Raw genomic sequence first — 12,818 nt, 5'->3', positions numbered from 1 at the left:
CACCACAGTGTTTCTGGGCCCTTGATGCTGGCTGTCTCCTTAAATTGTTTTCTTACCTTTTAATGTAATGACAAGCGTGCTTCAGTTTGTTTAGCAAAACCTTTCTTGAATCACTTTTGAGCTCACAGGGAAAGCTTAAAAGAAAATTTAAAAGAAAGAAAAAAAATACTTAGAGGTAAATGAGAATAGCAACACAAAATATCAAACGTCTGAGACAATATGAACACAGTTCTAAGAGGAAAGTTCATTGCATTGAGTTCATTTGTTAAAAGAATAGAAAGTCAACAAATAACATTACATCTCAAAGCCCTAGAAAAAGAATAAATCAACACCAAAAGCAGTAAAAGACAAAAAATAATTAAAATCAGAATTGAAATCAATGAAATTGAAACAAACAAAAAAGCTTCAAAAAACTAAATGAAACAAGTTGGTTCTTTGAAAAATATAAACAAAATTGATAAACTCTTAGTCAAACTAATAGAGAAAAAAACTCAAATTACTAAAATTTGGATGAAAAAGGAAATATGATAGAAACTACTGAAATACAAAGAGTAATCAGAAACTACAATAAAATGGAAAAATCACAAAGATATGGACAAATTTCTAGAGAGAGATGAACTACCCAAATTGAATCAGGTGGATATAGAAAATTTAAACAGATCAATTTCAAGCAATGATATTGAAAATGACATCAAAAGTCCACCAAAAAAGAAAAGCCCAGGACCAGACAGATTCTTTGCCAAGTTCTACCAGACTTTCAAAGACGAACTTATACCAATACTCCTCAAGTTATTCCATGAAATAGAAAAGGAGGGAACCCTTCCAAACTCATTCTATGAAGCTAGCATCGCCTTGATACTGAAACCAGACAAAGATACATCAAGAAATGAAAACTTAAGATCAATATTCATGATGAACATAGATACAAAAATTCTTAATAAAATACTGGCATTGCTTATGAAAACTTATGAAAAGAAGATTCACATGATTATCTCAATAGGTACAGAAAAAAGGATTTGACAAATTTCACCATCCATTCATATTCAAAACACAAGAAAATCTAGAGATAGTAGGAACATACCTCCACATTGTAAAAGCTATCTATGCCAAACCCAAGGCCAACATTATTCTAAATGGAGAAAAATTGAAAGCATTCCCTCTAAAAACTGGAACGACAGGAATGCCCTCTTTCACCACTTCTATTCAATATAGTCCCTGAAACCTTTGACAGAACAATTAGACAAAAGAAAGAAATTAAATTGATATGAATAGGGAAAGAAGAGCTCAAGTTATCTCTATTTGCTGAAGACATGATTTTATATTTAGAAGACCCCAAAAAACTCCACCAGAAAGCTTCTAGAACTCATAAACGAATTCAGAAAGATAGCAAGACATAAAATTAACACCAATAAATTGAGTTCCTACACATCAATGATGAATCAGTTGAAAGAGAAATCAGGAAAACTATCCCATTCACAGTAGTGTCAAAAACAAAACAAAACAAAAAAAAACTTGGAAATCAATCTAACAAGAGGTAAAAGACCTCTACGATGAAAACGACAGAACATTAAAGAAAGAAATTGAAGAAGACCTTAGAAAATGAAAAGATCTCCCATGTCCTTGGATAGGCAGAATTAATATTGTCAAAATGGCCATACTACTGAAAGTGCTATACAGATTTAATGCAATTCCTATTAAAATTCCAATGATGTTGCCCATAGGTATAGAAAAAGCAGTCATGAAATTCATTTGGAAAAATAAAAGAGGCCCAGAATACCCAAAGCAATCCTTAGCGAGAAAAGTGAAGCAGGAAAATTGGTGCAGCCAATATGGAAAGCAGTATGGAGATTCCTTGAAATCTGGGAATAGAACCACCATTTGTCCGACTATACCCAAAGGACTTAAAAACAGCATACTATAGGGACACAGCCACAACAATGTTTATAGCAGCACAATTCACAATAGCTAAACTGTGGAGCCAACCTAGATGCCCTTCAGTGAATGAATGGATAAAAAAAAATGTGGCATATATATACAAAGTTATTTTACTCAGCAATAAAAGAGAATAAAATCATGGCATCTGCAGGTAAATGGATGGCGTTGGAGAAGATAATGCAAAGTGAAGTTAGCCAATCCAAAAAAACCAAATGCCAAATGTTTTCTCTGATATAAGGAGGCTGACTCATAGTGGGGTAGTAGAGGGAGATCATAGGAGTAATAGATAAATTCTAGATAGGGAAGAAGGGTGGGAGGGAAAGGGAGGGGGCAGGGGATTAGCAAGGATGGTGGAATGAAGACATGAATTAATGTGAACATACTTTATATATAAACAGAAGTATGAAAATATTTTCTATATGTGTAATAAGAATTGTGATGCATTCCGCTGTCATGTATTTAAAAAATAAAACAATAAAAAAATGAGAAAAAAAAAGTGAAGCAGGAGGCATCACTATACCAGAACTTAAATTATACTACAGAACTACAGTCAAAAATAGACATGAAGACCAGTGGAACAGAATAGAAGACAGAGACAAACTCACATAAATACAGGTATCTCATCCTAGACAAAGGCTCCATAAACATACACTAAAGATAGCTTCTTCAACAAATGGCGCTGGGGAAACTGGAAATCCATATGTAGTAGAATGAAATTGAACCCCTATGTCTCACCCTGCACAAAAATCAACTCAAAGTAGATCAAGGATCTAGGCATTAGACCACAGACCCTATGACTACTAGAAGAAAAAATAGGTCCAACTCTCTATCATGTCAGCTTAGGAGCTGACTTCCTCAACAGTACATTTAAGGCACAAGAAGTATAATCAAGAATAAATAAATGGGATTTTATCAAACTAAAAAGCTTCTTCACATCAAAGGAAACAATCAAGAACATGGAGAGAGCTAGGCGCAATGGAGCACGCCTGTAATCCTACTGGCTGGCAAGGCTGAGGTAGGAGGACCATGAGTTCAAAGCCAGGCTCAGCAACTTAGCAAAACCTTGTCTCTAAATAAAATATAAAGAACGGCTAAGGGATATGGCTCAGTGGTTAAGTGCCCCTGGGTTCGATCCTTAAGTACCAAAAAAAAAAAAAAAAAAAAAAAAAAAGAAGGGAAGGGAGGGAAGACAGGAATAGGAAAGATGATAAAATGAATCGATATAACTTTCCTATGTCTTTATGAATACACGACCAGTAAAACTTCACATGATGTATAACTGCAAGAATGGGATCCTAATTAGAATAAATTATACTCCATGGATGTATGTCAAAATACGCTCTACTGTCATATATATCTAAAAAGCATAACAACAAAAACCCCGAAATTAAAAATATATAATAAAATAAAATTACAAACTTCTGCTCAGGGCATACCATGAATACTTGTGGTTCCAACTACTCAGGAGGCTGAGGCAGGAGATTTGCTTGAGCCCAAGTTGTTGAGGCCAGTCTGTGCAAAACACTGCAACTCTCTCTCTTCCAAACAAACAAAAAAATCTGTTCATCAATAAGCACCCGTAATGAGAGTAAAAAGACAAACCAGAGTGGGAGAAGATAAATGCAATACATTGAACCAAAAGGGGTTTTATCTGAGGTGTGAGTCTGTGTGTGTGCATCCTAAAAAATCACTGGAAGATGAAAATGAACTCACCTGGGAAAGAGTTCTAGGTAGATGAAGCAACATGTGTAAAAAACCCTAAAGTAGAAACAACTTGGGATGCATGAGAAACGAATGGAAAGCCTGTGTAGCTGGAGTTCTGAGAGAGGGGGAGGAGTGGGTTAAGGCACAGTTGGACAGCAAGGCTTGGGCAAGATCACACAGGGCCTGGGAAGAAGTCTGTTTTTTGTTCTCGAGGCAATGAGAATCCATTGAAGGATTTTAAGCAGAGAAATGACATAATCTCATTTACATTTTAAAAAGATCACTTGGCTATGTGCACAATGAATTGCTTTGGGAAGCAGAAGCAATTAGACCAGTAAGGTAGTTAATGCAGCGGTGAAATGTCCTGGAACCAGGTGGCTGGTCAGAGAAGTCACCTGGAAAGAGAATGATCTGGAAATGAAAGGCTCTAATTACTAGTTTCTGTCTGTAGAAGTTATAGAGGGCTTTGTGCAATTACATAATGGGTTAGTGTTTGAAGCTGAACTGTTGTCTCTGCCAAAATCATGTTGTTTCTTTTGGAGATGTGTTCGCTTAGGACTGTATTATGGAAGCAAAAGCAGGAGCACACAACTGCGGAAGCAAGACCTATTTACTTGCAGACCTCTAAAAGGGATGCTGAACAAGACCACGCCCAGACTGATAGACATCCAAACCAACTTTATTCTTTTCTCTTACCATCTCTGCAAACTGTATTCATTGGAGAGGACTCTTTCCTTGCTATGGAGAAAAGCTGCAGCAAGTCTGTGAGATTCTTAGTTAACAGATAGTTCTTCTTCTTCTTCTTCTTGTGGTTTTTTTTTTTTTTTTTTTGTACTAGGGATTAAACTCAGGGGGACTTGCCAATGAGCCATATCTCCAGCCCTATTTTGTATTTATTTAGAGACAGGATCTCAATGAGTTGTTTAGTGCCTCACTTTTGCTGAGGCTGGCTATGCACTCGAAATCCTCCTGCCCTAGCCACTCGAGCTGCTGGGATTACAGGTGTGCACCATCAAGCCTGTAGTTCTATGACCAGTTTAAAGACAAAACATAATTTCAAATAATATCTAAATATGTCTAACAATAAATAATTTGTACCTCTCATGGCTTTAAATCTTTTCCCCTCTCAGCTCTGCCCCACTTAAAAGTCAAGGAGCCTGCTTTGGGGAAAGGAGGAGTGCTCTTTCATACTTCATCTCCACCTAATTGCTGCTATTTATTGTGTGCCCAAGTCGAGAGAGAGAGAGAGAGAGAGAGAGAGAGAAAGTAAGGGGGTAAAACAGTCTGGCTTGACTGGGAGGTTATGTGTCCTATGTGCCTGACAGATATTTCATAGGTAAATCCCTGCTGTCACCTAGAGACCTTGGTGGATACATATATATTCTGGGTGGAACCCTGCAACTCCCTCCCCAGCCCACATGGCACACTCCTCACTTATCTGTGCCAAGTCTCCTAGCCTCTTCAAAATGGTCCTATTGGACAAGACCGAAGACCCAACCCCACAGTTCCCTCTTTCCTGCAAGGAAAGAGGATACACATATGCATCACTTGCCAGAGGAAATTCTGGAAATGGAGACCAATGTCAAAGCAGCAGCAATCTCTTGACCCCACCACTGAAAGAGTTTGTGAGCTTTTACTTGCCCTGTACATTTCCAGGGTAGGGATCAGACTCCAAACTCATCATTCCTCAGCTGTAGGAATAAGTACCTCATGCTCCCTAAATAGTCCCAGTGAAGTTTCCAAGGGACTTGAAGTAGGAGGGCAAAATCCTGCCCCTCCCTAAAGAAGGGATTAGGTTCTGACAGACCCGCTGTACACTGAGAAACAAATTTTCTGAAAAACAATCTTGTACCAATCTGCTCCTATCCCATCCTTTTTACTTATGACTTGAACTTCTAGTATGCTATAAATGCTGCCAGCACTAGTTCAATCATTCCTTCATCCATTCTCCTAGAAATAATATTTACTTCTCTTTTCCTTTAAACCCCAACACCTCCTCACCATTCTCACTTTCAACCAACAAATTTGCTTCCTGTTTCACTGAAAAAATTCAAACAACCAGAAAAGAATTTGTGGGGACTGATCTTAATTTACTGACCCAGAAACTCAGGGAGAAGGCTAGAAATCTGCACAATAATGAGCCTTGTAGGTGATTCTAATGAACTCTAAAGTTTGAGAACCACTGCCTTTCATATTCTAGCAGTAATACCCTTCTAATTCAATCTGTCTCCTACTACTCTTGTCCCTCCTTCAATCAGTTTTAGCCACACAGGTTTCCAGTTCCTTAATCAGTGAGCAAGCTATTATTCCTTAATGAAATATACATTATTTTTCTATTAGTATGGACTCTCAACAAAAGACATTGAAGCCCAAGAATGGACTTGAACAAGTTTGTCCTGAAGCTGATGACAGAGAAGGCAGGACCCAGATCAGGCTTAGGAGAGTCCTGCTTTTGGAATCAGGATGACTGATGTGATGACACTAGGGCCTGAGTCAGATTCAGAGAGATGTTTATTCAGGTGGCTGCAATCACAATAGGCAAAGGGAGTATCCAAATTATAAGGCAGACCTCAGCTGGCCTGCTGAGTTTAATGAGAAAACATAGGAAATACTCCAGAGCTATGAATGTTAGTAACATTTGGGAAAAAAGGCAAATGTGGAGCTAGCTATGAAAGATGATTGTGTATCCTACAGTGAGATACTTTTGATACTCAAAAACACATTTATTAATCTTTATGGATTGCCTCCCACTTGGTTATTACAGGAAGCTCCTACTTCATGCCACAATAGTCTCCCAATAAATTCCATGAAACTGGAGAGGACTGTCAGAGCATTTTATGTTGGCTGCCTGGCAGCCAGCTCCACTCACCAGCTCACATTACCCCTAACATGGAAGTCTTTCTAGTAGGTTGTATAAATTCTGCTTTTTTGAAATAAATGCCATCCTGCCCTCTCCCTCCCTTTCTTTGTCCATAGATCTTCTGGAGCATCTCCTCCCTTCAAGAAGTTGGTACCTGCTCCACTGTCAACTTTACTATCATTCTGGAGAAATTCAAATCTACACAGACAACCCCCTCCCCATAATACCTGACCCTCAGTTCATTATCCAATCTCCAGGCAACCTCCCTTTCATGTCTCTTAGGCACTTACCCCAGTGGACACACCCTAGACTACCCTCACCTGGAGGTGCTCTGTTTCTAAAATTAATAATTCAGGCTTCTGATTTCTGTAAGTTTCCCATCTTCCCAGGTCACTTGTCTGATTATCGTACAACTTGCCATACAAAAACCTACTCCGATCTCCACTCTCTTACCTATTCTACAAAACTCCACAATTCAGCACAGCCATCACTTACATGTGATAGCCTAAAACTCCTTTGCTCATTATCCGTTCATTTCAGTTGCATGACATCAACTCTGGATGATCCCATAATACTCCCCTCTTTCACAGTTATACCCAGATTCCTGAGTAGATAAGGACAACCACATCATTAGATTGACTGGTAAAACTGTAAATTCAAGAATATGACAAATTCAAACCGCCCTCACCATTGTGCAGCAATCTTCACTCAATTGCAATCTGACTTCTCTCTCATTTTAATAGACCTCTAAACAGCATATGATAGTTGACAATGTGCCCATTCCTCCTGTATTAAAAAAACTACTTTTCTGATTTTACTCCTGTATGGTTCAACCTTCTCATCTTGTCACCTTTACTGGTTAACTTTCCTTTGTCCATCTATTAAATGCACTTCAGAATTCAATTCTGAGCCACTTTCTCTCTTTTTTTTTTTTCCTATCATTAATACTTTATCTATTCCATCAACTTTACCACCTCTAGGTTACATCCCCAAATCCCTGGCACAATTTCACCCATGTCTCATACTTTTCTTTCTTTTTCTTTTTTTGAGACAGGTCTCACTATGTTGCTTAGGCTAGTTTCAAACTCTTGGACTCAAATGAGCAAACACAACCCAGTTCTAGCTATTGCTTAAGCCTTGCAGTAGTTAGGACTATAGGCATGCACCATTACCCCTAGCTTGTCTCACTTTCAAATGACATCTGATGAGTATCTGAACACCTTAACAGGTATCATCAGCCCACCCAGTTGCTCAAGCCAGAAACCTGGAACTTACTGCAGATTCCATTCTCTCAACCACCCTTGACATCCCACCAATTCTATCTAATGAAGTTCTCCTACTTCTTTCATCACTAGTCCACAACACTTTGATCTTATGCTACAAACCTAGACTTTTACAATACTGCTACTCTCATCAATCTCAACTCGAATAGATCTTGTCATTTCTTAGCCTTCCCTAGGTAAATGAGTACATTGGCTATACCTCAGGTGATAAGCTGTGGAAACACAAAACTAAATATGGCTCAGAAGACTGAAGCCTAATCAACAGAGTAACTACAACACACAGTATTTAAATGCTAACTCTTTGTGTAGTACTTTGAGAACACAGATGAAAAATAATTCTGCTTTGGGAGTGGGGGAATATGAAACGACTATATTTAGGATGACAAACTTTCCTAAAGTCAGATGAGAAAAACTTTGCTAAAGTCAGTAGAGAACAAAACATGCAAAGGCATTGTGTTACTTATGTTGAATGGTTCACAGCTCATCCAAATGGCTCAGAGCCCTGTTACCTATGTTTTTCTAGTAGGCACTCTCAGATTTGTTCTTAGACAGAAGAGGCTATATCTTTACAACTGGGTCCAAGGCAGCTACCTTCTAGGGGAGGCTTAGGATCTGTCATCCTATCTCAAATTTCCCTAGCACTAGACTTGCTTGCCTATAGCCTCTGATGACATGCTGATCTGGGCCCACTACAAGGCAAAAACAATGGACAGACGATTTGACCATAAGCAGCACAATTGCCTATACCAGTGTGACATCAACTAGCTGTGCATGAATAGAAACTCAACTCCTGGACTACCTCTTTCCAAGGACAGTTCAAAATACATTGAGTCTCTAAGCATCCCATGAAATGAGTCTCTTGAAAGTCTTAACCTTAAGTCTCCCAGAATCTTTCTCAGTCAACAAATCTATTCACTTCAGCCTTCTACCAGATCCAAGAAAGGTCTTCAAAGAACAATAAGACAACATATAATAGACAGAGTTAGTTTATTGAGCACTTTCTATGTTTCCAGTCCTGGCTATAGACCTCCTCAGTTAATCCAGACAACAATGCTGTAAGACAGAAATTTTAGCATTTTTCAAGAGAGAAATGTAATAATCAGAGATTACATGACTTCCAGCTGTAAATAGTAGGCCAAGATTATAATTGCCATGACAGACAAGCTACCTGTCTGCAGTCTTGAAGGCCTTGGCAGACTAAAGCTGAGAGGACAGAAGTGACTAGAGGCTGGTCAGTACAGATCAGAAAAGAGCACAGTGGAGAGATCAGGACAAAAAGCCCATGTGCCTTCTGAGAGATGGAAAGAAGAGCCAAATCCAGAGAACCTTCAATTCCAAACCAACTAGTTTTCATGAGGTCTAAAGATCTATATTCCTCAGATATCTTCCTTTTCTCACAGCAAATTTCTTATTCTTTAGTTTGCCCAAGGGATGTTATACTCCTTGTAACTGAGAAGACTTCACTTAGAGCTGTGACAGGGGTTTTATCATACTTTGTTCTTGGGACAGAGGGAAGGCAATACTAGGTCATGGCCCACAGCTTGGCTGGATTCAGTCTTGAGAGTTCTGAACCTGCCTCCCCTTTCAGGGAGTGTCCAGAGGTCACCTGCGCTTGTAGAGGCATGGCTGAAGTTTCAGGCCTAAAAGTTGAGCCTTGGGCCCTACCCGAGGGGGCCCAGTCTTTTCAAAATCAAACAAGAAGAAGTGACTGTTCCTCAGGTCCTAGGGGAAGAAAAGACCCAGTGAGCTCCAAATGCACACAACTCTTCAAAACACCTCCCTCTAAATCCTTCCGCTAATAAGACAGCTTCATAGGGCTTCCTGAGAGTTGTGCCTCTAGAGAGAAAAATGTCTATTTCACATGTCTATGCCTCCTTCCTGAACACTACACATAAGACAAAAATAGAAACAAACTTCTTGAGGTTCTCACCTTGGAGATGACCTTGAAGCCCAGTTTGGTCACAGCCCCCAGAAAGGCCCGAACATCCTCAAAGCGGCTGCTAACCTCAGCCACTTTCAGAAGACCCCTGAGAAGAGGAGGAAGTTCTGTGTAAATGTGCAGAAACATGCATACACATATATATGTATCTAAATCCTAGGGGCTCCTACCCTGGCTTCAATACCCGATTTGCCTCCTCCAGGAAGTCCCTGATGTTGGTTCCCATCAGTGAAAGGCAAAATACAGCCACATCCACAGATTTATCCTCCAGAGGCACCTGTGGAGAGTAGGAATATTGAATGAAGCATATAGTGCTTGAAAGAGACATTCAGTACTGGATTGGATACTAGAATGGGGGGAAGAGGGACTAAAGAGTACAGGCCAGATACATACAGGGGTTTACCTGGGCCATGTCACACACAGTGACCCTGGGATCTAGAGAGGCCAAGTCAAAGCAGTGCACAGGGTTCCGGATACTTGAAGCCAGACGGCAATCTCCACATCCAAAGTCAGCCACCACTAGGGATGCAGGCCTGGGAATGGAAGAGAACGGTCACACATTGGTCTGATCTGAGCCCTTGAATGACCCAAACCATTTCTCAAAGAGCCCACCCTTACCGCTGGCGAAGATCCCTGGCAATGCGGTCTACTGGCTGCAGTGGCCACTTCTTCACTTGGCTTTGGAAGCCGCGATGGTAGAGAAAGAAAGCCTCAGGGTCTTCCTGAAAGAGACGCTGTGCAGCACTGCTGGGCCCCGAGTACAGCTGTTCATTGAGGTAGCGAAATCGGGCGCCATCCAGCCGCTGGGCCATGCGGGCTCGTAGGGCTCCTGCCCGAGTCTCTTGGCTGTTTGGTGTGGGGGCAGGAGGCACCTCTGTGTCCTCTGTGGAGTCCTTGGCAGGAAGCTCATCTGGTGCTGGAGGTGGACGAAATTTGTTCTTGTGTCTCCGTTTATTCTTTTGCCGATTCCGCCACTGCTTGCGGCTCAAGGTATGCAGGTGTTTAGGAGAAGGAGACCCAAGGCTTGGCTTGGGCAGGTTATTTGTAGCACTACTCTTCCAGGCTTCGTGGTCTGCAGGGAGGCAGAAAGGAAGGTATTATTTGAGGCAAGGTCCCCTAAATTCTGGCCATAGTCTTGAAGACAGACTGGCCTGGATAAAAGTACTCATTGCCTATGGTGGATATCCTCTGTACAATCAGCTGAATGATCCCTCCACTACATGTACATATACACATCCAATGTACCTGTTTGGTCAACACTGTCCAGGTGTTGGGTTGGGTTTGAAGAAGTCTGTTTTTGGTGTTTCCTCTTTCTCTTCTCTTCAGCAGAATCTTTGTCAAAAACTTGTTTGTGACACTTCTTCTTTTCTACTTCCTTGTCCTCAGAATCATTGCAAGGTGGGTCCTGTTTTGGATGTTTTTTCTTCCTTTTTTCCCCTCCTTTAGCAGAGGAATTGGCAAACAAGGCCTTTGGCAGTTGTTTCTTCTGTTCTACAACTTCCTCCTCCTCATAGTCACTGCCAGGTGGGCTACCAGGGGGTTTCTGGGAAAGAGATGCTGCTTCTAGGGTCCGTAATGTGGCCAAAAGCTGGCGGCGCTTGGAACCCTGGAAGAAAACAAAGGATGACAATAGGGTGAGACTGGGTGAGGACAAGAAAGGAGAGATAGGGACCTGGTTCAGATATTGGCAGAGGCATCTGGATTTTCCAACTCAACTTCAACTGTAGTGAAGTTTTCCAGATCCAGAACTTTCATGTCACCACCCCAACCTTTGGAAGGCCAGAGAGCCAAAAAACCTCCTACCCTATTCTGTTCAATGTGTAAATGATTAGTAATTGAGGTTCCCCAGAGGAGTGTGCTAAGGCCACAAGCAAGGGAACCAAAGTGAGACCATTCCAGTCCCTTGTTTCAGGCTTTTACCTCCAGCTGATACCTTTAGAAGTAGGGAGGTTTCTTCAACACAGGAGGAACAGGATCACATGTAGTAAATGTGATAGTTGCAGTATACAGAACAACCTGAAAGGAAGAAGCTACACAGAGAGAACAGTGGCCTGGATTAGGCTGATGAGCTGTGGGGATGAAAACAAAGTAGGCAGTCCATGTTGGAGACTGACTGAAGGATAGAAAAAGCCTGTGAAGTACAGCAGTCTTCACATCTACTGTGCCTGAAAAGAAAAGGTCTACTGTTAAAGGAAAAGGGAAGCTGATTCAGGATTAAAAGTCCCAATGAGTGCTCCTAGGCTAAGTATTTACCTTGAAGGTTCTCAATCAACCCCACACCCCCTTGAATAGCAATATTGACAACTCTTCCCTGTCACCCACTCTTACTCTCTCCACTCAATTATCTATTCTCCACACTTCAACCAATAACCTTTTCAAGGCTGGGGATGTAGCTCAGTGGTAGTGTGCTTGCCCAAAATGCCCAAGGTCCTGGATTATTCCCAAAACCTCGAGAGAAGAGAGATGGAAGAGAATGGAGAGGGAAGAGGAAGGAAGTAAGAGAACTCCTTTTCAAAATTCAAATCTGAAAAAATCACCCCCCTGCCAAACACACTTCATTGACTTCTGTAGCCTCAACATATGCAAAACTTCTACTTCTTCAACAGCACCCCCTTTCATTTACTCGGTGTTCCAATCCATGGATTTTAACAGAACAGCAAATGCTCCTTGCCCCTTTCCTGTCCAAGGAACCTCCTTCTCTTCAACAAATTCTACTCAACCAACTACTTCGGATCCAGATCTTCAGATCACCTACTATGCTGTAAATACCCCCTCTCCCAAACGTACAGGCAAGGCATGCCCCATCACCGCGATCCATTAGGGTCTGATTCGCGGCCTGATGCAATCCCGCTACCGCTATGGAGTCCCTTACCTTGATTTTCGAGGCTGCCGCTGGCCGAGTCTGTGGGGTTACCAGCCGAAGGCCTGCGGCTACTGGGGCCGCCCCGGCCCATTCAGGCTCCTCGAACATGTGGGCTGCGAGGGCAGAGTGGCAAAGCCCACCCTACTCTCCACGTGCATAAAGCGTCTCGGAAGTCAAAACGACCAGACGCCCCAGGACACAGCCGGAAACCAAAGAGTAAGGACAGCGGCTCCT

At 41.4% G+C, this 12,818-nt stretch overlaps 1 protein-coding gene across 3 annotated transcripts; it reads right to left on the bottom strand.

Moving 5' to 3' along the window:
• Rrp8 (ribosomal RNA processing 8) lies at positions 1 to 12,809 on the bottom strand. Of its 3 annotated transcripts, none has more exons than XM_026414385.2 (7): positions 12,594 to 12,809; positions 10,967 to 11,327; positions 10,340 to 10,793; positions 10,125 to 10,254; positions 9,892 to 9,998; positions 9,713 to 9,809; positions 1 to 134 (listed from the first exon to the last, which is right to left on the bottom strand). In XM_026414385.2, exons 1-7 carry the CDS (start codon positions 12,690 to 12,692, stop codon positions 123 to 125), a joined length of 1,260 nt encoding a protein of 419 aa, XP_026270170.1. In that variant the 5' UTR covers positions 12,693 to 12,809; the 3' UTR covers positions 1 to 122. The 3 variants fall into 3 exon arrangements, 2 of the variants coding, with proteins under 2 accessions (XP_026270170.1, XP_026270168.1); XM_026414383.2 differs by lacking the exon at positions 1 to 134 and adding an exon at positions 4,798 to 9,504; XR_013343568.1 differs by lacking the exon at positions 1 to 134 and adding an exon at positions 9,417 to 9,504 and having other exon boundaries at positions 9,906 to 9,998.
• Between the last annotated feature and the right edge of the window lie 9 nt (positions 12,810 to 12,818).

Source organism: Urocitellus parryii, chromosome 4, assembly GCF_045843805.1.
Source record: "Urocitellus parryii isolate mUroPar1 chromosome 4, mUroPar1.hap1, whole genome shotgun sequence".
Taxonomy (NCBI): Eukaryota; Metazoa; Chordata; class Mammalia; order Rodentia; family Sciuridae; genus Urocitellus; species Urocitellus parryii.
This window is presented reverse-complemented; position numbering and strand designations above follow the sequence as displayed.

Bases quoted from the DNA above. Each gene is read 5' to 3' on its own strand.
- Rrp8 (XM_026414383.2), bottom strand. From the start codon at position 12,692: ATGTTCGAGGAGCCTGAATGGGCCGGGGCGGCCCCAGTAGCCGCAGGC. The intron at 10,794-10,966 runs GTACATTGGATG...GCCTCCCTGCAG, and splicing joins GGACAGTGTTGACCAAACAG to ACCACGAAGCCTGGAAGAGT. The intron at 10,255-10,339 runs GTAAGGGTGGGC...TTCCATTCCCAG, and splicing joins GCCAGGGATCTTCGCCAGCG to GCCTGCATCCCTAGTGGTGG.